Consider the following 27,563-nt stretch of genomic DNA (forward strand, 5'->3'; position numbering starts at 1 on the left):
GGTTTCTATGAGATCCCCTCTCATTCTTCAAAACTTGAGTGAATATAGGCCTAGTTGACCCAATCTCTCCTCATACATCAATCCTGCCATCCCAGGTATCAGCCTAGTAAATCGTCTTTGCACTCCCTCCAAGGCAAGTACATCCTTCCTCAGGTAAGGAGACCAAAACTGCACACAATACTCCAGATGTGGTCTCACCAAGGCCCTGTGTAAGTGCAGCAAGACATCCTTGCTCCTGTACTCAAATCCTCTTGCAATGAAGGCCAACATACCATTTGCCTTCCTAATTGCTTGCTGCACCTGAATGCTTGTTTTCAGTGATTGGTGTACAAGGACACCCAGGTCTCGTTGCACCTCCCCCTTTCCCAATCTGTCACCATTCAGAAAATAATCTGCCTTTCTGTTTTTACAACCAAAGTGGATAACCTCACATTTATTCATGTTATACTGCATCTGCCATGCATTTACCCACTCACCCAACTTGTCCAAATCACATTGGAGCCTCTTTGCATCCTCCTCACAGCTCACTTTCCCCCTAGCTTTGTGTCGTCTACAAACTTGGAAATGTTACATTTAGTTCCCTCACCCAAGTCATTAATATATATTGTGAATAGCTGGGGCCCAAGCACTGATCCCTGCAGTACCCACTGGTCACTGCCTGCCACCCGCTTATTCTTACTCTCTCTTTCCTGTCTGTCAACCAATTCTCAATCCATGCCAGTATATTACCCCCAATCCCATGTGCTTTAATTTTTCACACAAATCTCTTATGTGGGACCCTATCAAAAGCCTTCTGAAAATCCAAATACACCACATTCACTGGTTCTCCCTTATCTATTCTATTAGTTACATCCTCAAAAAACTCCAGTAGATTGGTTAAGCATGACTTCCCTTTTGTAAACCCATGCTAACTTTGCCCAATCCCATTTATGCTTTCCAGGTGTTCTGCTATCACATTTTTTTGAATAGACTCTAGCATTTTCCGCACTACTGATGTAAGGCTAACTGGCCTGTAATTCCCTGTTTTTTCTCTCCCTCCTTTTTTAAATGGTGGGGTTACATTTGCCACCCTCCAATCTGTAGGAACTGTTCCAGAGTCTATAGAATTCTGGAAGATGACCACCAATGCATCCACTATTTCTAGGGCCACTTCCTTTAGTACTCTGGGATGTAGATTATCAGTCCCTGGGGATTTGTCAGCCTTTAACCCCATTAATTTCCCTAGCACTATTTTTTTTACAAATATTAATTCCCTTCAGTTCCTCCCTCTCATTAGACCTTCGGTTCCCTAACATTTCTGGGAGGTTATTTGTGTCCTCCTTTGTGAAGACAGAACCAAAATATGTGTTTAATTGTTCTGCCATTTCTTTGTTCCCCATTATAATTTCCCCTATTTCTGACTGTAAGGGACCCACATTTGTCTTCACTAATCTTTTTCTCTTCACATATTTATAGAAACTTTTACAGTTTTTATGTTTCCAGCAAGTTTACTCTCATACTCTATTTTCCCCCGCTTAATCAACCTCTTTGTCCTCCTTTGCTGAATTCTAAGCTGCTCCCAATCCTCAGACTTGCTGCTTTTTCTGGCAATTTTATATGCTTCGTCTTTGGATCTAATACTATCCCTAATATCTTTTGTAAGCCACGGTTGAGCCGCCCTTCCTGTTTTATTTTTGCACCAGACAGGAATGAATAATTGTTATAATTCTTGCACACGTTCTTTAAATATTATCCATTGCCTATCCATCGTCAACCCTTTTAGTAAAGTTCCCCAATCTACCATAGCCAACTTGCACCTCACACCTTTGTAGTTTCCTTTATTTAGATTCAGGATCCTAGTTTCAGATTCAACTACCTCCCTCTCCATCTTAATGAAGAATTCTATCATGTTCTGATCACTGCTCCCCAAGGGACCTCGCACAACAAGATTGTTAATTAATCCTTTCTCATTGCACAATACCCAATCTAGGATAGCCTGTTCTCTAGTTGGTTCCTCAACATATTGGACTAAAAAACCATCACATACACACTCCAGGAAATCCTCCTTCACAATATTATTGCTAATTTAGTTTGACCAATCTATAAATAGATTAAAGTCACCCATGATTACAGTTGTACCCTTATTGCATGCATCTCTAATTTCCTGTTTAATGCCATCCCTAACATCACCACTGCTGTTTGGGGGTCTATATACAAGCCCCACCAACGTTTTCTGCCCCTTGGTGTTTCTTAGCTCCACCCATACAGATTCCACATCAGGATTCTCTGAGCTAATATCTTTCCTCACTATTGTATTGATTTCCTCTTTTACAAACAACACTACTCCAACACCTTTCCCTTTTTGCCTGTCGTTCCTAAATATTGAATACCCTTGGATGTTCAGTTCCCATCCTTGGTCACCTTGCAGCCATGTCTCCGTAATCGCTACTAGATCATAACCGGTTATATCTATTTGCACTGTTAATTCATCTACCTTATTGCGAATGCTCCGCGCATTAAGACACAATGCCTTTAGACTGGTCTTTCGAACATTGTTAGTCATAGCTTTATTTTGCACTATGGCCCCATTTGTTTCTCGCCCTTGTTTTCTCTGCCTTTCACTTTTGCTTCTTACCTTTCTGTCTTTCATTTCTATCCTTGTTTCCCTCTTTTCTGTCTCCCTGTTCAGATTCCCATCCCCCTGCCATTCGAGTTTAAACCCTCCCCAACAGCACTAGCAAATACCCACCCCTACCCCGGCTGAGGAAATTGGTCCCGGTCCTGCCCAGCTGCAACCCGTCCAGCTTGTACTGGTCCCACCTTCCCCAGATCCGGTCCCAATGTCCCAGGAATCTGAATCCCTCCCCCCTACACCATTTCTCCGGCCACATATTCATCTGATAATCCTGCTATTTCTGCTCTCACTAGTACGTGGCACTGGTAGTAATCCTGAGATCACTACCATTGAGGTCCTACTTTTTAATTTTCTTCCTAACTCCCTATATTGAGCTTTTAGGACCTCATCCCTTTTTTTTACCTATGTCATTGGTACTGATATGTACCACGACAACTGGCTGCTCGCCCTCCCCCCCTCAAAATGCCCTGCAGCCACTCAGACATCCTTGACCTTAGCACCAGGGAGGCAACATACTGCTGCAGAAATGCCTGTCTGTCCCCCTTACGATTGAATTCCCTATCACTATAGCCCTGCCACTCTTGTTCCTTCCCTCCTGTGCCGCAGAGCCAACCATGGTGCCATGAACTTGGCTCTTGCTGCTTTCCCCTGAGCCATCCCCCCCCAATAATATCCAAAGCGGTATATCTGTCAGAGAGGGGGATGGCCACAGGGGACTCCTGCACTAACTGCCTTCCTCTATTCTACCTGGTGGTCCCCCATTCCCTTTCTGCCTTTGCAGCATTTGCCTGCGGTGTGACCACCTCACTAAACGTGCTATCCACGATGATCTCAGCATCGCGGATGCTCCACAGTGAATCCACCCGCAGCTCCAGCTCCGTAATGCGGGTAGCCACTGGAAGTGTCCCTGATTTCCCACATAGTGCAGGAGGAGCATATCATGGGTGTGAACTCTCCTGCCGTGACTTACCCTTAGATTACTTAGTTACTCCCTTTAATTTTAAAAATACTAATTACACTAGGGCCTTGTTCTACTCTACTACAATCTAAAGTCCTTAATAAATTACAGTAATTTAAAAAACACACTTTAGTAGTACAAACTTTATCACTTATACGGTAGGTTTTGAGGTTTTTTTCAAAAAAAGAACTTTCCCCTTATTATTTTTAAGCTATTTACAGGCACTAACAGCTCTTCCTTACCCAACCAATCAGCTTACAGATTTCCCATGATGTCACTGTAAGTCTTTTGTTCCTCCTTTGAATCTCAGCGGGCGGAGACACAGACAGTGCGAGAAAGCCTGCCGTCGCTCCGGTCCTCAGGTAAGTAACGGCCTCGAGCCCCGCTCTCTCCTTTTCAGGTCCCACTCAGGATGAGATTCCTCCCAGGTCCGCCTGCCGTCGCTCCGGTCTTCAGGTAAGTCTCCTGTTACCAGGTAAGAAGGGAGCTCCAGGTTTTTGACTCAGCAACAGTAATGGAAGAGTGATATAGTTCAAAGTCAGGATGGTGTGTGGCTTGGAGGGGAACTTGCAGGTGATGGCATTTCCATATGTCTTCTAGGTGGTAGAGGTCGCAGAGTGGAAGGGTGCTTTCAAAGTAGGCTTGGTGAGTTGCTGCCACCATCTTGTATATGGTACACACTGCTGCCACTGTGTGCCGGTTGTGGAGGGAGTGAATGTTTAAGTTGGGGGGTGGGGTGCCGATCAAGGGGGTTGTTTAGTCCTGGATGCTGTCGCGCTTCTTGAGTGTTATTGGAGCTGCACCCATCCAGGCAAGTGGCGAGTATTCCATCACACTCCTGACTTGTGCCTTGTAGATGGTGGACAGGCTTTGGGGAGTCAGGAGGTGGGTTACTCGCCGCAGAATTCCCACTCTATGACCTGCTCTAGTCGTTACAGTATTTCTGTGGCTGCTACAGTTAAGCTCCAGGTCAATAGTAACACCCAGGATGTTGATAGTGGAGGATTCAGCGATGGTAATGTCATTGAATGTCAAGGGTTTATGGTTAAATTCTCTCTTGTCGGAGAAGGTCATTGCCTGGCACTTATGTGGTGCTAATGTTACCTTCCACTTATCAGCCCAAGCCTGAACGTTGTCCAGGTCTTGCTGTATGTGGGCATAGAGTGCTTCAGTACCTGAGGAGTTGCGAATGGTACTGAATACTGTCTAATCATCAGCGAACATCCCCACTTCTGACCTTATGATAGAAGGAAAGTCATTGATGAAGCAGCAGAAGATGGTTGGGCCTAGGACATTGCAGCAGCTTTTTCGGGAGCAGAGAGTGAGCGAGTGAGCAGCTGGGAAGCTTTTTCGGGAGCAGAGAGTGAGCGAGTGAGCAGCTGGGAAGGTCAGTTTGAAAGTAAATTTAATTTCCTTTTGTTTTTCGGCGGAGGCCAGGGGGCTGCTGGGTAAGTAAAACACTATATATTTGGGCGGTTTAAAATAACTTTCCTTTAATTGCAGCAGCTTTTTCGGGAGCAGAGAGTGAGCGAGTGAGCAGCTGGGAAGGTCAGTTTGAAAGTAAATTTAATTTCCTTTTGTTTTTCGGCGGAAGCCAGGGGGCTGCTGGGTAAGTAAAACACTATATATTTGGGCGGTTTAAAATAACTTTCCTTTAATTGCAGCAGCTTTTTCGGGAGCAGAGAGTGAGCGAGTGAGCAGCTGGGAAGGTCAGTTTGAAAGTAAATTTAATTTCCTTTTGTTTTTCGGCGGAGGCCAGGGGGCTGCTGGGTAAGTAAAACACTATAAATTTGGGCGGTTTAAAATAACCTTCCTTTCATTGCAGCAGCTTTTTCGGGAGCAGAGAGTGAGCGAGTGAGCAGCTGGGAAGGTCAGTTTGAAAGTAAATTTAATTTCCTTTTGTTTTTCGGCGGAGGCCAGGGGGCTGCTGGGTAAGTAAAACACTATATATTTGGGCGGTTTAAAATAACTTTCCTTTAATTGCAGCAGCTTTTTCGGGAGCAGAGAGTGAGCGAGTGAGCAGCTGGGAAGGTCAGTTTGAAAGTAAATTTAATTTCCTTTTGTTTTTCGGCGGAAGCCAGGGGGCTGCTGGGTAAGTAAAACACTATATATTTGGGCGGTTTAAAATAACTTTCCTTTAATTGCAGCAGCTTTTTCGGGAGCAGAGAGTGAGCGAGTGAGCAGCTGGGAAGGTCAGTTTGAAAGTAAATTTAATTTCCTTTTGTTTTTCGGCGGAGGCCAGGGGGCTGCTGGGTAAGTAAAACACTATAAATTTGGGCGGTTTAAAATAACCTTCCTTTCATTGCAGCAGCTTTTTCGGGAGCAGAGAGTGAGCGAGAGAGCAGCTGGGAAGGTCAGTTTGAAAGTAAATTTAATTTCCTTTTGTTTTTCGGCGGAGGCCAGGGGGCTGCTGGGTAAGTAAAACACTATATATTTGGGCGGTTTCTGAACCCGAGACACCACACTTGTCGTGTCTCCCACCCGCCCTCCTCCTCTAACCAAAAAAAAAAAGGACTCGGTGGGGTGTTTATAAGGTAAGGCTTTTTCGATTTCTCTGGTTTTATTGTGATTGGTAAAAACTTTTCGTTCCTTTTTCATTTAACTAAGTTAAGCTTAAGATTAAAAATGGCAGGAGATCTCAGACCCGTGTCATGCTCCTCTTGCTCAATGTGGGAGCTCAGGGACACGGCTGATGTCCCTGACTCCTTCACGTGCAGGAAGTGTGTCCAACTGCAGCTCTTGTTAGACCGCATGACGGCTCTCGAGCTGCGGATGGACTCACTTTGGAGCATGCGCGATGCTGAGGAGGTCGTGGATAGCACGTTTAGTGAATTGGTCACACCGCAGATTAGGATTGCTGAGGGAGAAAGGGAATGGGTGACCAAAAGGCAGAGAAAGAGCAGGAAGGCAGCGCAGGAGTCCCCTGCGGTCATCTCCCTCCAAAACAAGTATACCGTTTTGGATACTGTTGAGCGAGATGGCTCACCAGGGGAAGGCAGCAGTAGCCAGGTCCATGGCACCGTGGCTGGCTCTGCTGTTCAGAAGGGCGGGAAGAAGAGTGGAAGGGCTATAGTCGTAGGGGATTCGATTGTAAGGGGAGTAGATAGGCGGTTCTGTGGTCGAAAACGAGGCTCCCGAATGGTATGTTGCCTCCCAGGTGCACGGGTCAGGGATGTCTCAGATCGGCTGCAGAACATTCTAAAGGGGGAGGGTGAACAGCCAGTTGTCATTGTGCACATAGGCACTAATGATATAGGTAAAAAACGGGATGAGGTCCTACAAGCAGAGTTTAGGGAGTTAGGAGCCAAGTTAAAAAGTAGGACCTCAGAGGTAGTAATCTCAGGATTACTACCAGTGCCACGTGATAGTCAGAGTAAAAATGAAAGAATAGTCAGGATGAATGCGTGGCTTGAGAGATGGTGCAGGAAGGAGGGGTTCAGATTTTTGGGACATTGGGACCGGTTCTGGGGGAGGTGGGACTATTACAAATTGGACGGTCTACACCTGGGCCGGACTGGAACCAATGTCCTTGGAGGTGCTTTTGCTAACGCTGTTGGGGAGGGTTTAAACTAATGTGGCAGGGGGATGGGAACCAATTGAGGTCAGTTGACAGTAAGGAGGTAGTAACAAAAGCCTGTAAGGAGCTAGACAATGAAGTCAGTGTGACTAAGGGGAAGAACAGGCAGGGAGCAGATGATGAATATAAAGGGACTGGTGGTCTGAGGTGCATTTGTTTTAATGCAAGAAGTGTAGTAGGTAAGGCAGATGAACTTAGGGCTTGGATTAGTACCTGGGAGTATGATGTTATTGCTATTACTGAGACTTGGTTGAGGGAAGGGCATGATTGGCAACTAAATATCCCAGGATATCGATGCTTCAGGCGGGATAGAGAGGGAGGTAAAAGGGGTGGAGGAGTTGCATTACTGGTCAAAGAGGATATCACAGCTGTGCTGAAGGAGGGCACTATGGAGGACTCGAGCAGTGAGGCAATATGGACAGAACTCAGAAATAGGAAGAGTGCGGTAACAATGTTGGGGCTGTACTACAGGCCTCCCAACAGCGAGCGTGAGATAGAGGTACAAATATGTAAACAGATTATGGAAAGATGTAGGAGCAACAGGGTGGTGGTGATAGGAGATTTTAATTTTCCCAACATTGACTGGGATTCGCTTAGTGTTAGAGGTCCAGATGGAGCAGAATTTGTAAGGAGCATCCAGGAAGGTTTTCTAGAGCAGTATGTAAATAGTCCAACTCGGGAAGGGGCCATACTGGACCTGGTGTTGGGGAATGAGCCCGGCCAGGTTGTTGAAGTTTCAGTAGGGGACTACTTTGGGAATAGTGATCACAATTCCGTAAGCTTTAAAATACTCATGGACAAAGATGAGAGTGGTCCTAAAGGAAGAGTGCTAAATTGGGGGAAGGCTAACTATACCAAAATTCGGCAGGAGCTGGGGAATGTAGATTGGGAGCAGCTGTTTGAAGGTAAATCCACATGTGATATGTGGGAGGCTTTTAAAGAGAGGTTGATTAGCGTTCAGGAGAGACATGTTCCTGTGAAAATGAGGGATAGAAATGGCAAGATTAGGGAACCATGGATGACAGGTGAAATTGTGAGACTAGCTAAAAGGAAAAAGGAAGCATACATAAGGTGTAGGCGGCTGATGAAAGACGAAGCTTTGAAAGAATATCGGGAATGTAGGACCAATCTGAAACGAGGAATTAAGAGGGCTAAAAGGGGTCATGAAATATCTTTAGCAAACAGGGTTAAGGAAAATCCCAAAGCCTTTTATTCATATATAAGGAGAAAGAGGGTAACTAGAGAAAGGATTGGCCCACTAAAGGACAAAGGAGGAATGTTATGCTTGGACTCAGAGAAAATGGGTGAGATTCTAAACGAGTACTTTGCATCGGTATTCACCGAGGAGAGGGACATGACGGATGTTGAGGTTAGGAACAGATGTTTGATTACTCTAGGTCAAGTCGGCATAAGGAGGGAGGAAGTGTTGGGTATTCTAAAGGGCATTAAGGTGGACAAGTCCCCAGGTCCGGATGGGATCTATCCCAGGTTACTGAGGGAAGCGAGAGAGGAAATAGCTGGGGCCTTAACAGATATCTTTGCAGCATCCTTAAACACGGGTGAGGTCCCGGAGGACTGGAGAATTGCTAATGTTGTCCCCTTGTTTAAGAAGGGTAGCAGGGATAATCCAGGTAATTATAGACCGGTGAGCCTGACGTCAGTGGTAGGGAAGCTGCTGGAGAAGATACTGAGGGATAGGATCTATTCCCATTTGGAAGAAAATGGGCTCATCAGTGATAGGCAACATGGTTTTGTGCAGGGAAGGTCATGTCTTACCAACATAATAGAATTCTTTGAGGAAGTGACAAAGTTGATTGATGAGGGAAGGGCTGTCGATGTCATATACATGGACTTCAGTAAGGCGTTTGATAAGGTTCCCCATGGCAGGCTGATGGAGAAAGTGAAGGCGCTTGGGGTCCAAGGTGTACTAGCTAGATGGATAAAGAACTGGCTGGGCAACAGGAGACAGAGAGTAGCAGTAGAGGGGAGTTTCTCAAAATGGAGACGTGTGACCAGTGGTGTTCCACAGGGATCCGTGCTGGGACCACTGTTGTTTGTGATATACATTAATGATTTGGAGGAAAGTATAGGTGGACTGATTAGCAAGTTTGCAGACGACACTAAGATTGGTGGAGTAGCAGATAGTGAAGGGGACTGTCAGAGAATACAGCAGAATATAGATAGATTAGAGAGTTGGGCAGAGAAATGGCAGATGGAGTTCAATCAAGGCAAATGCGAGGTGATGCATTTTGGAAGATCCAATTCAAGAGTGAACTATACAGTAAATGGAAAAGTCCTGGGGAAAATTGATGTCCAGAGAGATTTGGGTGTTCAGGTCCACTGTTCCCTGAAGGTGGCAACGCAGGTAAATAGAGTGGTCAAGAAGGCATACGGCATGCTTTCCTTCATCGGACGGGGCATTGAGTACAAGAGTTGGCAGGTCATGTTACAGTTGTATAGGACTTTGGTTCGGCCACATTTGGAATACTGCGTACAGTTCTGGTCGCCACATTATCAAAAGGATGTGGATGCTTTGGAGAGGGTGCAGAGGAGGTTCACCAGGATGTTGCCTGGTATGGAGGGCACTAGCTATGAAGAGAGGTTGAGTAGATTAGGATTATTTTCATTAGAAAGACGGAGGTTGAGGGGGGACCTGATTGAGGTGTACAAAATCATGAGAGGTATAGACAGGGTGGACAGCAAGAGGCTTTTTCCCAGAGTGGGGGTTTCAATTACTAGAGGACACGAGTTCAAAGTGAAAGGGGAAATGTTTAGGGGGGATATGCGTGGAAAGTTCTTTACGCAGAGGGTGGTGGGCACTTGGAACGCGTTGCCAGCGGAGGTGGTAGACGCGGGCACGATGGAGTCTTTTAAGATGTATCTAGACAGATACATGAATGGGCAGGAAGAAAAGAGATACAGAACCTTAGAAAATAGGCGGCATGTTTAGAGAGAGGATCTGGATCGGCGCAGGCTTGGAGGGCCGAAGGGCCTGTTCCTGTGCTGTAATTATCTTTGTTCTTTGTTCTATCTTTGACACTACCCTGAGGAACTCCTGCAGTGATGTCCTGGGTTGAGGTGAATGGCCTCCAACAACCACAATCATCTTCCTTGGTGCTAGTTATGACTCCAACCAGTGGAGAGTTCGCCCCCTGATTCCCATTAACTTCAGTTTTGCTAGGGTTCCCTGATGCCACACTCAATCAAATGCTGCCTTGATGTCAAGGGCAATCACTATCACTTCACCGCTAGACTTCAGCTTTTTAGTCCATGTTTGAACCAAGGCTGTAATGAGGTCAGGAGCTGAGTGGCCCTGGCGGAACCCAAACGTAGCGTCACTGAGCAGGTTATTGCTAAGCAAGTAAAAAACAAGAAATGCTGGAACCACTCAGCAGGTCTGGCAGCATCTGTGGAAAGAGAAGCAGAGTTAACGTTTCGGGTCACTGACCCTTCTTCGGAACTCCGGGGTTCCAAAGAAGGGTCACTGACCCGAAACGTTAACTCTGCTTCTCTTTCCACAGATGCTGCCAGACCTGCTGAGTGGTTCCAGCATTTCTTGTTTTTATTTCAGATTTCCAGCATCCGCAGTATTTTGCTTTTATTGTAAGCAAGTGCCGCTTGATAGCAGTGTCAACAACACTCTCCATCACTTTGCTGATGATTGAAGGTAGACTGATGGGGTGGTAATTTGCTAGTTTGGATTTGTCCTGCTTTTTGTGGACAGGATATACCTGGGCAATTTTCCACTTTGTCAGGTAGATGTCAGTGGTGTAGCTGTACTGGAATAGCTTGGCTAGAGAGGCAGCTAATTCTGGAGCAAAAGTCTTCAGTACTACAGCCCAGATGTTGCCAGGGCCAATAGTCTTTGCAATATCCAGTACGTTCAACTGTCTCTTGCTATCACACCAGTGAATTGAATTGGCTGAAGACTGACATCTGTGATGCTGGGACCTCAGAAGGAGGCCGAGATGGATCATCCACTCGGGCGCTTCCGTTTGAAGATGCTACAGCCCTGTTTTTGGCACTGACGTGCTGGGCTCCCCCATCATTGAGGATGGGGATGTTTGTGGGGCCTCCGGTTAGTTGTTTACTTGTCCACCACTAGTCACGACTGGATGCGGCAGGACTGCAGAACTTTAATCTGATCCATTGGATGTGGGATCACTTAGCTCTGTCTAGTGCATGCTGCTTTTGCTGTTTAGCACACATGTAGTCCTGTGTTGTTGCTTCACCAGATAGGCACCTCATTATTAGGTATGTCTGGTGCTGTTCCTGACATGCCCTCCTGCACTCTTCATTGAACCAGGGTTGGTCCCCCAGCTTGATGGTAATGGTAGAGTGAGGGATATGCCAGGCCATGAGGTTACAGAATCCAATTCTGCTGCTGCTCATGATCCACAGCACCTCATGGACGCCCAGTTTTGAGCTGCTAGACCTGTTCTAAACCCATTTAGCACAGTGGTAGTGCCACACAACATGATGCTGGGTATCCTCAGTGTGAAGACAGGACTTTGTCTCTACAAGGACTGTGCGGTGGTCATTCCTATCGATACTGTCATAGACAGATGCATCTGTGACAGGTCAATCAGTGAAGACAAAGTGAAGTGGGTTTTCTCTCTTGCAGGTGTTCTTACTGCCCGCTGCAGGCCCAGTCTGCCAGATATATCCTTCAGGACTCATCCAACTGAGTTATTAGTGGTGCTACCATGTCATCTTGGTGATGGACATTGAGGAACCCCACCCAGAGTACATTCTGTGCCCTTGCTACCTACAGAGCATCTTCCAACTGATATTCAGCATGGAAGAACACTGATTCATCGGGCAATAGGTGGTAATCAGCAGGAGGTTTCCTTGCCCATGTTTGACCTGATGCCATGAGACTTCATGGGGTCTGGAGTCAATGTTGAGGACATTGAGCCACTCCCTCTCGACTGTATAACACTGTGCTGCCACCTCTGGTGAGTCTGACTTGACGGCGGGCCATGACATACTCAGGGATGGTGATGGAGAAGTCTGGGACATTGGCTGTAAGGTATGATTCAGTGAGCATGACTATGTCAGGCTGTTGCTTGACTAGTCTGTGCGACTGCTCTCCCAATTTTAGCATGTCCACAGTGAGAAGGACTTTGCAAGTCAACTGCTTTGTCGTTCCTGGTGCCTAGCTCGATGCCAGATAGTCCATCCTGTTGTATTCTTAATTCGACTTTTCTGTAGCGGTTTGATACAACTGAGTGGCTTGCTGGGTCACTTCAGAGTAAAGCCACATTGCTGTGGGTCTGGAGTCACGTGTAGGACAGACCGGGTAAGGATGGCTGATTTCTTCCCCTGAAGGGCATTAGTGAACCAGGTGAGCTTTTACGACGATCGATGACATTTTCATGATCATCATTACTGAGACTAGCTTTTTAATTCCAGATTTATTAATTAATTGCATTTAAATTCCTCCAGCTGCTGTGGTGGGATTTGAACTCACAACTCAGAAGCATTAGCCCAGGCCACTGCATTACTAATTCAGTAACATTACTATTATGCTACCGTTCTCCTTCTTGCCTACATTACAGTCTTCCCTCACTTTCATATGATCCATCTCCGACTCTTCCTTTTCCTTCCTCGACTTATTTATCTCCATTTCTGGGGATTGGTTGTCAACCAGTATCCACTCTCAGCCCACTGACTCCCACAGCGACCTTGACTACACCTCCTCACACCCTGCTTCCTATAAGGAGTCCATTCCATTCTCCCAGTTTCTCCGTCTCCATTGCATCTGTTCTGAAGATGCAACCTTGCATACCAATGCTTATATGTCTTCCTTCTTCTTCAACCAAGAATTCCACCCCTGCCCACCATGGATGAAAGGGCCTCAACTGTGTCCATTCCATTTCCCACATTACTGCTCTCACCCCTTCCCCTCCCTCCCAGAAACATCAGAGGGTTCCCCCTGTCCTCACCTTCCACCCCACCAGCCTTCATAATCAGAGGATCATCTTCCACCATTTCCACCACCTTCAGTGTGATGCCACCACCAAACACATCTTCTCTTTCCCTTTCAGCATTCCGAAGGGATCATTCCCTCTGCAACACCCTGGTCCGCTCTTCAATTACCCCCAACACCCCTTCCCCTTCTCACAACACCCAAGCGCAGGAGATGCAACAACTGCCCTTTTGCCTCCTCTCTTCTCACTGTCCAGAGCCCCAAACACTCCTCCCAGGTTAAACAGCAATTTGTTTGTATTTCTTTCAATTTAATGTGCAGTATTCACTGCTCACAATGCTGTCTCCTCTACACTGGGGAGACCAAACGCAGATTGGGTGACCATTTTATGGAACACGTCCGTTCAGTCTACAAGCATAACCCCGAGTTTCTGGTCGCCTGTTATTTTAATTCTCTGCCCCACTCCCACTGTGCCCTGGGCCTCCTACACCATTTTAATGAAGCTCGAAGAAAGAAAGATCGAGGATGTGGAGCAGTACCTCAACTTTCGATTAGGCATTTTACAGCCTTCCAGACACAACATTGACTTCAACAATTTCAGATCATAAACTCTGCCCCCATTTTCTCAGACACCTGTTGGTGATGATTCAGCTTTATCCCCCATTTACACCTTCTCCAGCTCATCTTTTGTTTCTTTACTTGTCCCATTATCATTTCCTTTTGCCTTGCATCATCATCCCTCTTGTCATTTAATCTCTCCTGCCTTCCACCAATCACAGACCTTCCCCTGTGTTTTTTCCACCCTGCACCAGTTCCCACCCTCCTCAACCCCCTGCTTTCCCTACCTCTGTCCTGGCTTAAAATGTGCTGCATTTCTCACTTTTACCAGTTCTGGCCAAAGGCCACTGACCTGAACCGTTAACTCTGTTTCTCTCTTCACAAATGCTGCCGGACATTCGGAGTATTTCCAACATTCTCTGTGTTGATTTCTCTGACCACTCATCCAGTAACGTAGCCACCACACCAACATACCCCTCCTTGCGACCCCAAAACAAAAGCAATCATGGCTGGGCTGGAACTAACCTGGAGGAGGATGTAGGCTCCGTGGTCTGGCGTTGCACACGCGTGTGTTTGAGTAGATGCTCCTTAAGAGCAGCTTGGACCTCGGCGGGTATGTCGGGAGAGGTCTGGCTGATCTTCATGGCGGTTGTCAGTAGCGTGACGGAGTTTTTTCCATTCTCTTTAATCTCCTTAATTTCCTTCTTCTCTGGCGTTTCCACAGCCTCTGGGGCATCATTATCAGTCGATGTTTGCTGAGGGACGTTATTTGCATTAGAGGTGAGATCTTTATTCCTCCAGTATGGCCAGCACAGCTTCCAAAACACAAACAGAGACACTACCAACAGGGCAAGCCCACAGAAACTGACAACTACAGCAAGCAGACTGACTGAAATGTCTACAAGCAAGTAGAAAGTAGGAGTAAAGCAAAGAGCACGACAGACAAACAGGGAGGAGAGAAAACAGGAAAAGATGTGAGAAAGGAGCTGGTCTCAGAATTCATGTCCAAACATTATTACAATACACACCCAACACTAGGCAAAATGATGAGCAACCTTTTGAGAGAGAGGAGTGTTTGCTTGGCATCAATTGGAATATAAAGAAAGGAAGTGGTTGAAATATTGGGCCAGAGATTCGGGCGCACCTATTTTTGGGGCCTAGCGGTGAGGGCATCCTCTCCACCTGAGCAACAGGCCCAAGGCCTCCCAGGTATTGGGCCTAGTTATAATGCAGCAACGAAGCCTCTACGTTCGCTGGGGAAAGTCGGAGTTCCATGACCGCCCCTGTGGCCCCAAGGTAAGTGGGCCCCAGGGCCAGGGTCAAGATCAGGTTGGAGGTCGTGTTGGGATCAGTGGGGTCAAGGATCAAGGATCATGGGGTCAAATCGGGAGTTGGCAGAGGAGGTGCGGGGGAGGAGGTGGAGGCTGGGAGGGAGCAAAGCGGAGAATCGTGGGGTGAGGAGGCTGGGGCTATGGAGAGGGAGGGTTTTTCCAAGAGAGGGGTGAGGGAGGATCAAAAGGAGGCCGAGGTGGGAGGGGGGAGGGAAGGTGCGGGCGATCAGGGGCTCAAGGTCAGGAGAGGCAGCAATCAGCAGTGAGGTTAAATGTGGGTTCGGGGGAAACAGCCCTGGCTCCACATTCAGGTAAGTAAATGTGAAAATTACATTGTAAGTGGCAGGTAATCCCTGGAGCAAACGAGAACGATGATGCTGTCTCGGGACAAACCAATCCTGGAAGGGGTGACTCACAGAGCTACTGTACCATTTTATTAATGGCTTCTTCAGATGTGGGTAAATAACACCTTTATTTACTCTTTCCCAATATGGTGGGCACCACACTTCCAAATGGAAGTGCCCAAACATTTCTTGCCCATCATCTTCAAAGGCCAGTTAGCACCTGACAGACTGGCAATGTGTGGCCACATTTATAGTCCAATATTTTGCAATATTGGCATCACAACCACTTGATGTGTTTGCATGAAATTCCTTTCACCAGTATTTAACTGAGGCATGATTTCATTCGAATGCCTCACAGCATCACCTCAATTGTCCGTAAATAAGGGCAAATTTTCAAACACTGCTGCAGTCAATAAATTGGGGGATGAATCTGGGGTTACGCTCTATTTTCCCAATCCTGCAATCCTTGCTCCCATCGAGGGAAACTGCGTGCCCAGAACTTACCCAGCAATCTTTATAATGCAAGACTTTTTCTGGAATTTCCCCTCAGCTACTTCCCAGGACACAATGGAGCCACTAAGCCCATGGTATAACAAGACAGCATTGTATTTGGTAAGAGAAGCAAAAGTGACATGAGGAAAAACTTTTTCACGCAGCGAGTGGTTAAGGTCTGGAATGCGCTGCCTGACAACGTGGTGGAGGCAGGTTCAATTGAAGCATTCAAAAGAGAATTAGCCAGTTATATGAAAAGGAAGAATGTGCAGGGTTATGAAGAGAAGGCAGGGCAATGGAACTGAGGGAATTGCTCTTGCAGAGAGGCAGTGTGGACACGATGGGCTGAATGGCCTCCTTCTGCACTGTAATGATTCTGTGATTCTAGTCACTGTTATGTAGGAAGCAGGCACCGGCCAATTTGCGCACAGCAAGCTCCCACCAACCAGATAATGACCCAATTTTTAAATCGCTCCACCATTGGCAGCCATGCCATCAGCTGTATGAGCCCCAAGTGCTGGAATTCCTACCCTAAACCTCTCCACTTCTCTCTGTTGTAATCTGTTTTAGTGATGTTGGTTGGAGGATAAATATTGGCCAGAACACCAGGGAGAACTCCCCTGCTCTTCTTCGAAATAGTGGCCATGGGATCTTTTACATTTACCTGACAGAGCTGATGTGACCTTGCTTTAACATCTCATCTGAAAGGTACCACACAACCAACCAGTAGAATTTGAAAGGAACCAAAATTGTCACTCAAAGCACACAAAGAAATTTAATTTCTCTGGTAACTGATTGGCTGGTTTTGTGGTAATTACTGATTCCTGAATCCCTTACCTGTCTTGTGAAATTGGGATAACTGTATAAATCAGCATGGTTAACGGAATGGCTTGTGGTTATTTAGGTCTTAGAGCAGAAGAGATTCACCAGAATCATAGCAGGGCTTAAAGGATTAAATTATGAGGACCAGTTTATTTTTTCATTTAGAGATGGGCGGCACAGTGGCACAGTGGTTAGCACCGCAGCCTCACAGCTCTAACAATCTGGGTTCAATTCTGGGTACTGCCTGTGTGGAGTTTGCAAGTTCTCCCTGTGTCTGTGTGGGTTTTCGCCGGGTGCTCCGGTTTCCTCCCACCACCAAAAGACTTGCAGGTTGATAGGTAAATTGGCCATTATAAATTGCCTCTAGTATAGGTAGGTGGTAGGAGAATATAGGGACAGGTGGGGATGTGATAGGAATATGGGATTAGTGTAAGATTAGTATAATGGGTGGTTGATGGTCGGCGCGGACTCGGTGGGCCGAAGGGCCTGTTTCAGTGCTGTATCTCTAAATAAAAAAAATAAATAGATACAGCACTGAAACAGGCCCTTCAGCCCACCGAGTCTGTGCTGACCATCAACCCCCCATTTATACTAATCCTACATTAATCCCATATTCCAACCACATCCCCTCAATTCCCCTACCACCTACCTACACTAGGGGCAATTTACAATGGCCAATTTACCTATCAACCTGCAAGTCTTTGGCTTTGGGAGGAAACTGGAGCACCCGGAGAAAACCCACGCAGACACAGGTAGAACTTGCAAACTCCACACAGGCAGTATCCAGAATTGAACCCAGATTGTTAGAGCTGTGAGGCTGAGGTGCTAACCACTGCGCCACTGTGCCACCCAAGTTGTATAAACTTGGTTTATATTCCCTTGACTTTAGAAAATTGATGGGTAATATCAAGGGGTTTAAACCAATGAAGGGATTAGATAGGGTAGACAGATAGAAACAATTACTAGCCACTGAGCCAGGGCTGACAACATGAAGAGTGCTTGAGAAGGGACTCGCTGAAAAAATATGAAGCTTGAGTGTAACGAATATTTATCACTTGAGTTTTATGAGGGTAACATAGTTTAAGTTTTGAATCAGTTTTTGACAGTACATTTGTATTTCTGTAGCACCTGTAATGTAGTACATAAGAACATAAGAAATAGGAGCCAGAGTAGGCCATTTGGCCCCTCAAGCCTGCCCTGCCATTCAATAAGATCATAGCTGATCTGCCCCAGACCTCAATTCCTCTTTCGTGTCAGCTCCTCATAGTCCTCACCTCCGATATTTCAAAAATCTATTTACCTCCTCTTTAAATACTTTCAGTGATCTAGCCTCCACAACTCTCTGGGGTAGAGAATTCCAGACATTCACTAACCTCTGAGAGAAAAAATTCCTTTGCACCTCAGTTTTAAATGAGTGTCCCCTTATTCTGTAACTATGTCCCCTAGTTAGAGATTCCCCCACTAGTGGAAACATCTCAACATCTACCCTGTCAAGCCCCCTCAGAATCTTGTACGTTTCAATACCATCACTCCTCATTCTTCTAAACTCCAATGAATAAAGGCCTAACCTGTTTAGCCGTTCTTGATAAGACAACCTCTTCATCCCAGGAATCAGCCTAGTAAACCTTTTCTGAACTGCCTCCAATGCCAGTATATCCTCTCTTAAATACAGGGGCCAAAACCGTACACAGTATTCCAGGTGCGGCCTCACCAACACCCTGTACATTTGTAACAAGAATTCTCTATTTTTAAACTCCAAACCCCAAGCAATAAAGGCCAAAATTCCATTTGCCTTCTTAATTATTTGCTGCACCTGCATGCTAACTTTTTGTGTTTCATGCACAAGAACACCCAGATCCCTCTGTGCTGCACTTTTTTGAAGTCTCTCTCTATTTAAATAATAGTTTGCCTTTTGATTCTTCCTACCAAAGTGCATGACCTCACGCTTTCCTACATTAAACTCCATCTGCCAAGTTTCTGCCCACTCACTCAACCTATCTATATCCCCTTGCAGATTCCTTATGTCCTCATCACAACATGCCCTCCCACCTCTTTTTGTATCTTCAACAAATTTGGATATGTTACACGCTGCCCCTCCTCCAAGTCATTAATATAGATAATAAATAATTGAGGCCCTAGGACTGATCCTTGTGGCACTCCACTAGTTACGTCTTTCCAACCTGAAAAAAGACCCATTAATCCTGACTCTCTGTCTTCTGTGAGTTAACCAATCCTCAATCCAGGCGGATACATTACCCCAATACCATGAACTCCTATCTTGTACAGTAAGAGTCATAGGAACACAGGAGCAGGAGCAGGCCATTCAGCCCATTGAGCCTGCTCCACTATTCAACTTGATCATGGCTGATCATCTATCTACCTTTACGCCACTTTCCATGCTATCCCCATATCCCTTGATGTCTTAGTATCCAGATATCTATCGATTTCTGTCTTGAACATGCTCAATGATTGAGCTTCCACAGCCCTCTGGGGTAGAGAATTCCAAAGATTCACCACCCTCTGAATGAAGAAATTCCTTCTCATCTCAGTCCTACCCCTTATACGGAGACTATGTCCCCCAGTCCTAGACTCACCAGCCAGGGGAAACATCCTGTCTACATCTACCCTGTCTCGCCCTGCAAGAATTTTGCAAGTTTCAATGAGACCACCTCTCATTCTTCGAAACTCTAGAGAATACATACCCAGTTTCCTCAATCCCTCCTAAAACAAACCGCCATCCAAGGGCGGGATTATCTGTAGTTCCCCATTTTCCCTCTCCCCCCTTTCTTAAATAGTGGGATTGCATTTTCTACTTTCCAGTCCTTTCCAGAATCTATAGAATTTTGAAAGATAATCATCCACTATCTCTACAGCCACCTCCTTCAACATTCTGGGATGTAGCTCACCTGGTCCAGAGGATTTATCAACCTTCAATCCTGTTAATTTTTCAAGTATTACCTCTTTATTAATACTAATTTCTTTCAGTTCCTCATTTTTGCAAGTCCCTTGATTCCCTAGTATTTCTGAGAGATTTTCTGTATCTTTCTCTGAAGACAGACACAAAGTAATTGTTTAGTTTCTCTGCCATTTCCCTATTCTCCATTATAAATTCTCCTGTCTCTGCCTGCAATGGACCCACATTTGTCCTTGTAAATCGTTTCCTTTTCACATACCTAAAGAAGCTTTGGCAGTCTGCTTTATGTTTCTCAGTAGCTTGTATTCATATTCTCTTTTCAATTTCTTTATCAGTTGATTGGTCATCCTTTGTTGAATTCTAAATTGCTCCCAATCCTCAGGTTTACCAGTTTTTCTGGTGCTCTTATAAGCCATTTCCTTTGATCTAATGCAATCTTTAACTTCTTTTGTTAACCATGGTTGATTCATCTCTCCTGTTGGATTTGTGTGTCTTAGAGGAATGTATATTTGTTGTAGACCATGTAATACTTGTTTAAATACTAGTCTGTCTACTGTCAAATCTTTTAGCGTATTTTCCCAATCCACCATAGCCAACTTGCCCCTCATACCTTCATAGTTTCCTTTGTTCAGATTTAAGACCCTAGTTTCAGAATGAACTATATCATTTTCAAACTTAATATAAAATTCTATTATATAATGGTCACTATTTCCCAAAGGCTCCTTTACAGCAAGGTTATTAATTAGCCCTTTCTCATTACATAATACTAAACCTAAACTAGCCCAATCCCTAGTTGGTTCTTCAACATACTACTCCAGAAATTCATCCTCCACAGCATTAGTGCTGATTAGGTTTACCTAGTCTATATGTAAATTGAAGTCACCCATTATTACTGTATTACCCGTGTTACATGCACCTCTAATTTCCTGATTTATACCGTGCCCAACATTACTACGACTGTTTGGTGGTCTATAAACAACTCCCCCCAATGTTTGCTGCCCCTTACTGTTTCTTAGCTCCACCCAAATTGGTGCTTTCAGGGTGAGGATGGGGGTGATGGGGGAGATAGCGACAACCCTTGGTCTATTGCACAGTCCATTTTACAACCAAAGGGCGCAGGCAGATGCCCAAGATTCTCCCCTAGTGATTTAGCACCTTGTGAATAGGGCGAGCATCAGATATTGTTCAGCTGTGGGAAAAGAGGCAAAGGAGGTAACTAAAGGCATGATCAGCGGGATAGAGCTGAACTTTGTCCCAGGACATGCAAAAATCAAAACATGTTGGGCAAAGTTGAAATTTTGCTGGTGTGGAAATGTTCAATTGTAAATATAAAATGGCACTTGAGTTTCTTTTAGGAGTCATACCATGCCAGATTTTTCCAAGGATATTCATGCTTGAGCAACTTATATTGATCTTACACCAAGATCTCACGACATGCAAATATCCACAACCATTTGCGCTATGCCCGACTTACACCCACCAAAACCCTACTTAACTCATTAACATAGCTCTGCCCTTGCATCAAAAGACCAGAGAATGTGAACCTCCTTCATTTAACGTCAGTTCTGAATGGGTGTAATTTTAATCCCCAAATACTTTTACTGTTTCTGGTGTTTTATAGTGAATATTTTAGCAAAAATGTACAGGGTTACGGGGGCTTTGGGTGTGGTGGCGGGGTTGTGGTACCTAGCTTTGGATTGGTCTTGCAAAGACCTGGCACATGCGTGATGGGCCAAATGGCCTCCTCTGTGCCATAAACATTTTGGTTCTATGGAACTCATCACTTTAAGGCTGCAGCTGAAACATTTGAAGACAGTTTGTATCTGTTACATTGTGTGGAATTTACACGAGTTAGATGTACCATTTCTTCTACAGCGTTACACATAGAAAATTAGATGATACTCTGTTTAATAATGATAAAAGTATTGTACCATGTACCATATAACATTGTAAGGCTCTAGTTAAGAGAAGGTAATTGGTCCATTAGCCCACCCTTTCAAACCTCCCACCAGTTTCCTTACTCTGATTCTGAACTAAGATCCTGTACTGACAGGAATCCATCCAGTGTTTGTTTTAAACATGCTGTTCCAACCCTTTCACTTAAAATCACTGTTTTATTGCCCTCCGAAGTACCATAAAAATGTTCTCACTGAGACGTCTTCACTGCTTTCCTTCTTCAGCCTCTGCTGATGACTTCTCATCCTTGGTGATTTCAACCTCCATCTCAACTCACCATGTTCTCTCTCCTCAGAGTTCACTGCCCTATTATCCTGCCTGCATCTCTTCCTGCAGGTAAATGCCCCAACCCATACTGAAGGCCATCACCTTGAACTTGCCATCTCACATGGTCTTGCTGGTCCCATGGTATCAATCACAGATAAAGCCATCGCTGATCACTTCCTTGTACCACTCTCCACCCACATCCCCCTTCCAGGCCCCAACCCAACCTCATTCTATATCCTTCCCTGGAAAAACTATCCCTCAATTCACTTACAACTGCAATTTCAAAATCTCAACTATCTCGCCTTTGGCCCTCCGTGTGCCACAACATTTCTGCAGCAACTGATTTGCTCAACTGCACCCTCACCTCCACCTCCGATGCCCCAGCCCCTCTCTCAACCTGGCTGTACCCCTGGTATGGCCCTCATCTCCACTCTCCGGAACTTCATGTTTGAATCTCTCCAACCAGGTTTCCACCCCTGACACAGTACCGAAACAGCTCTCAAAGTCTCAAATGACATCCTATGCGACTGCAACAAAGGTAAACTTTCCCTCCTCGTCCTGTCTGCAGCCTTTGATGCAGTTGACCACGCCATCCTCCTCCAACTCCTCTCCACTGTCGTCCAGCTGGGTGGGACTGTTCTCATCTGCTCCCATTCTTATCTATTTAATTGTAGCCAGGCAATCACTTGCAGTGACTTATCTTCCTGCTCCCACACTGTTACCTCTGGTGCCCCTCAAGGATCTGTCTTTAGTCTCCTATTTCTTATCTGCACGCTGCCCCTCAGTGACATCATCTGAATGCGCAGTGTTAGTTTTTGCATGTAAACGACCAACACCCAGCTCTACCTCACCACCACTTCTCTTGATTCCTCTACTGTCGCTAAATTATCAGTTCGTATAGAGGTAGATAAATTCTAGACTAATAAGGGAGTCAAAGGGTGTCGGGTGGTAGGTGAGAAAGTGGAGCTGAGGCCACAATTAGATCAGCCATGATGTTATTAAACGGCAGAGCAGGCGCGAAGGGCCGAATGACCTACTCCTGCTCCTAATTCGTATGTTAGCACTTCTTATCCAAAACCCTGTACTGGATGAGCAGACATTTCCTCCAATTATATATTGGGATGACTGAAACCATTGTTTTCAGTCCCTGCTCCAAACTCTGTTCCCTAGCTATCAACTACATTCCTCTCCCTGCCAACAGTCTGATCACAACCTTGGTGTCATATTTGACCCCAAGATGAGCTTCCAACCTCATATTCGTGCCATCACTAAGACCACCAATTTTCACCACCGTAACATCACCCAACTTCACCCCTGTCTCAGCTGATCTGCTGCTGAAACCCTCATTCATGCCTTCGTTACCTCTGGACTTGACTATTCCAATGCACTCCTGGCTGGTCTCCCACATTCTACCCTCTGTAAACTTGAGATCATCCAAACCACTGCTGCCTGTGTCCTAACTCGCACCGTCCCATTTCCCCTATCACCCCTGTGCTCGCTGGTTTGCATTGACTCCTGGTGAAACACTGTCTTGATTTTAAAATTCTCATCTTTTTCTTCAAATTCCTCCATGGCCTCACCCCTCCCTATCTCAGTAATCTTCTCCAGCCCCACAACCCTCCAAGATATCTCCTCTCTTCTAATATTGGCCTCTTGAGCATCCCTGATTTTAATCACTCCACCACTGGCAGCCATGCTTTCAGCTGCCTGGGTCCCAAGCTCTGGAATTCCCTCCCGACACCTCTCCATCTCACTTTCCTCCTTTAAGACACTCCTTAAAACCTATCTCTTTGACCAAGCTTTTGGTCATCTGGCCTAATATCTCCTTATGTGGCCTGGTGTCATACCTTTTTTATAATGCTCCTGTGAAGCACCTTGGGATCTATAAGTCTTTGTTGCTGCAATTCTAAATTCCACCAGCCCGATTAATGATCTGCTCCAAACTCTGACTGAAAATTCTTGTCTAAATTTCCTGTTTTCTTCCAATTCCCTCCTTAACATTAAACTTGCCCTCCAATCCCTGTGTCCAGCATTAGAACTTACCTGGAGCAAGCTCCATACCCATGATAATCTTAAATCCTCACTCATTCATCCCCTCGCCGGAGATTAAAGTCTCAGGGTAGACAATTTTCCTCAGCCCTCTAACTTTGGAATCAGCCTTCTCACCTCCTCTAGTCTTCCTCCAATAATTCTGCATCCTTCCCATAACACAGATCAAAATTGGACACAGTACTCTCGGAGTGGCCTCACTAAAGCCACATACAGATTCAACCTCCTTTCACATAAAACTCACTCTCTCCCTGTGTACATCCCAACATTTTATGTGCTTTCCAAACTGCTTACCAAAATTGATCCAATGGTTTGAACAATCCACTTACCTAAGCCCCCAGATCTCTGCGACCTCAAGCACATCGCCACATGACATGCCCTCCACATTCTTCACTCTTCTACCTTATCTTAACACTTTAACCTTATTTGTAGTGAACTACATCTGCTACCTCTCTGCCCAGTGACCTATCCTGTCTGGGTCATTTGGATTATCGCAAATTATTTAAAAAAAAAATAATAATTCCTGGGATGTGGGCAAGATTGGCATTTATTGCCCATCCCTAGTTGCCCTTGAGAAGGTCATGGTACGAGTATCTTGCTAGGCCACTTCGGAGAGGGTTTTAAGAGTCAACCACATTGGTAAGAGAGTGTTTTTGGTAGGAAATAGGTGGAAACATTTAGCAGATCAGGAAGCATCTGAGGAAAGAGGCAGGTCAGTTCAATGTTTCATGTTGATGATCCTCCAGCAATATTTTGCTTTTGGTTTTGTTTCTGTCTCTAAATTAAACCATTTGTCTGTTGCCTCTAGTCCAGGGAAAGCTATTTATTCGTTAATGCAACAGATGCCTAGCAGAACATAAAATTCTCACGGTAACGAAGATTTTACAAGCTGGTGCAAGGCTCTGCTCTGGGACTGCATGTCGGAATTTGGGTGTGGGGAGCAGTACCTTTGGCCTCCACTCTGCCTTATTTTCCAATCATTAATCTCCGCCAGTGACCAAGGAGAAAATCAATATAAAACCATAGCAATCAAAACCATTCAATTAATCTTCAATTTGACCTGGAGGTTGACTGTTAAGTTTCGTGCACTGGGCAATCTTTCTGCCTGCACATTGAAGTCAATGATACGTTACTCTCCTTCATTATGGCTCCTTCACTTCCAGTCTTGCTGGGATAACGCTCCTTAATTGTTGGTTTCTTTTCTGTTGCACACACTGCCCATTACAAGCATCCGGAGTTCAGTCGATTGGTAGGGAAGGACAGGATATAGAATACAGGAGAACTATATCTGAATGGTCCTTATTCCCTTCTGTTCTCTTCACGGTTTGTGGTTTCGACATTGGGTTCGGTCACCTTTAAGCTTTAAGTTTGTTCGTTGACTGAGGTCTGTGGAAAGTTATTTACAGATAATTTACAGATTCCCAGCAACCCAAAGAGAGGGTGGCTTAGACAATCTACACTACAGTCTTATAGCCCCAACATCAACTTGCACTTCTGCAGAATGTGGCTCCTGTTTGAACCGTGGATTAGTTGCATTTGAGTCAAAATCCACTTCAGCTAATTGAGCACATGAACCAGGCTGCAGTACTGAGGGAGTGCTGCATCATCTGAGATGCCGTCTTTCGGATGAGACGTTAAACTAAAGCCCCGTCTGCCCTCGCAGGTGGGCATTAAGGATCCTATGGCACTATTTGAATATCAGCAGGAAAGTTCGTCCTTGTATCCTGGGCCAATATTTATCCCTCACCCAACATACTAAAATAGATTATCAGGTCATTTATCACATTGCTGTTTGTGGGAGCTTGCTGTGCACAAATTGGCTGCTGCGTTTCCTGCATTTACAACAGTGACTACACTTCAAAGAATTTCATTGGCTGAAGTGCTTTGGAGCAGCCTGAGGTCATAAGAGGCACGATAGAAATAAAAGTCTTTCTTTATAATATGAATGTGTTTGTGTAATAAATTTACAATGAAATTCAATAAGTAAGTAATACAATATTCAAATTAATTTCTGGCTTATGTGAACTGCTCTTATCAAAATAGTTATTGCGATAAATATTGCGTTTCGCACAGCAGGATAAATATGATCAGTAGCCGCAACGATACTGACTAAAGTAGTGAGGTTAAATTATTAGCTTGGCAAAATTTAACAGCAGCACTAGAAGTAGCAAAAATGATTGCATTAAGCACCATCACTTAAGCCGCGATCACTTAGGCAGCATGGGTTACAGGACCTTGCAGTTTGATTCCACAAACCAGCAAAAATAGGCAACCTTATGAGTGGTGTAAAATGCGGCTTAAACTCCAACCAACTCTACATTCAGTAGTGTTCATTTAACATGCCAATGAGCATAAAAGCAAGGAAGTGACGATGACATTGCTAAGGGTTTGGCTACAGCTGGTGCACAGTCCCAGACATCCAGATATGGGGAAGGATAATAGAACCATGGGAAAAGGGGCAATGACAACACTAGGAATGAGAGATTAAAGTTATATAGAAAGGCTCAAAATCATGGAATCATAGAACAGTATCATACAGAAGGAGGCCATTCAGCCCATCAAGTCTGTGCTGCTCTTTCGAAGTCCCACTTGCCTCCTCTTTCCCCATATCTCTGCAATTTTTTCTCCTTCAAGTATTTGAATATTTTAGAGAAAATAAAGGAGGCTCAATAGTGGTTTTCAAAATGGGTAAATGATGAAAGATTGTGTCCATTGGTTGCTGAATCAGTAACAGAGGTACAGGACTGAGAATTCTCATGTTAGGACTGAAGGGGAAGTGCGAAGAAATGCTTTCACGCAGAGTGTTATCAGAATTACATAGAATGTACAGAATACAAACAGGCTGTTTGGTCCAACTGCTCCGTGCTGGTGTTTATGCTCCACACAAGCCTCCTCCCATCCTGCATCATCATATCCTACTCATATATCATATTCAGTATATCCTTCTAACCCTTTCTCCCTCATGTGCTTAACTAGATTCCCCTTAAATGCATCTATGCTGTTCACCTCAAATACTCCTGTGGTAGCGAGTTCTACATCATCATCATCACTTTTTTTGTAAAGATGTTTCTCCTGAATTCCCCATTGGATTTATTAGTGACAATCTTATATTTATGACCCCTAGTTTTGGACTCCCCTATAAGTAGAAATATTTTCTCTACGTCTACCCTAGCAAACCCCTTCATAATCTTAGAGAGCTCAATCAGGTCACCACTCAGTCTTCTCTTTTCTAAAGACAGTCCTAGCCTGTTCAATCTTTCCTGATCGTTATAACCTTTCAGTTCTGGTATCATCTTTGTAAATCTTTTTTGTACCTTCTCCAGGGCCTCGATACCAATTTTATACCTTGGAGAGCAGAACTATACACAGTAATCCAAGTGTGTCCGTAAGGAGGATAAGAAACCTTAAGACCTTAAGGTCTGATAGGCAATAAATGTTGGGTTTGCCAGCGATGCCCACATCCCATGAATGAATTTTTAAAAACCCTTCATATTCTTCCTACTAAAATGCACCACCTCACACTTACCTATACTGAAATTCATTTACCAATTGCTGCCTATTCTGCCGGTTTATTAATGTTTTCCTGCATTTGGTTGCAGTCTTCCGCTGTATTAATTACTCCTCCCAATTTGGTATCGGCCACAAATTTTGAAATTGTACTGCCAATTCCCGAATCATTTATGTAAATGGTGAACAGTGGTCTTAGCACTGATCCCTGTGGAACACCACTTCCTACCATTTGTCAGTTT

General features: G+C 45.0%; 1 protein-coding gene across 2 annotated transcripts in view; it reads right to left on the minus strand.

Moving 5' to 3' along the window:
• Positions 1-27,563, minus strand: part of LOC137379783 (synaptotagmin-10-like) — a 96,980-nt gene that overhangs the window by 47,517 nt on the left and 21,900 nt on the right. For both annotated transcript variants that reach the window (XM_068051153.1, XM_068051154.1), the window contains exon 2: positions 14,165-14,537. In XM_068051153.1, coding sequence (XP_067907254.1) covers positions 14,165-14,537 — 373 coding nt within the window. The remainder of the gene's footprint in view (positions 1-14,164; positions 14,538-27,563) is intronic.

This window comes from Heterodontus francisci, chromosome 18 (assembly GCF_036365525.1).
Source record: "Heterodontus francisci isolate sHetFra1 chromosome 18, sHetFra1.hap1, whole genome shotgun sequence".
In the NCBI taxonomy this organism is placed as follows: domain Eukaryota; kingdom Metazoa; phylum Chordata; class Chondrichthyes; order Heterodontiformes; family Heterodontidae; genus Heterodontus; species Heterodontus francisci.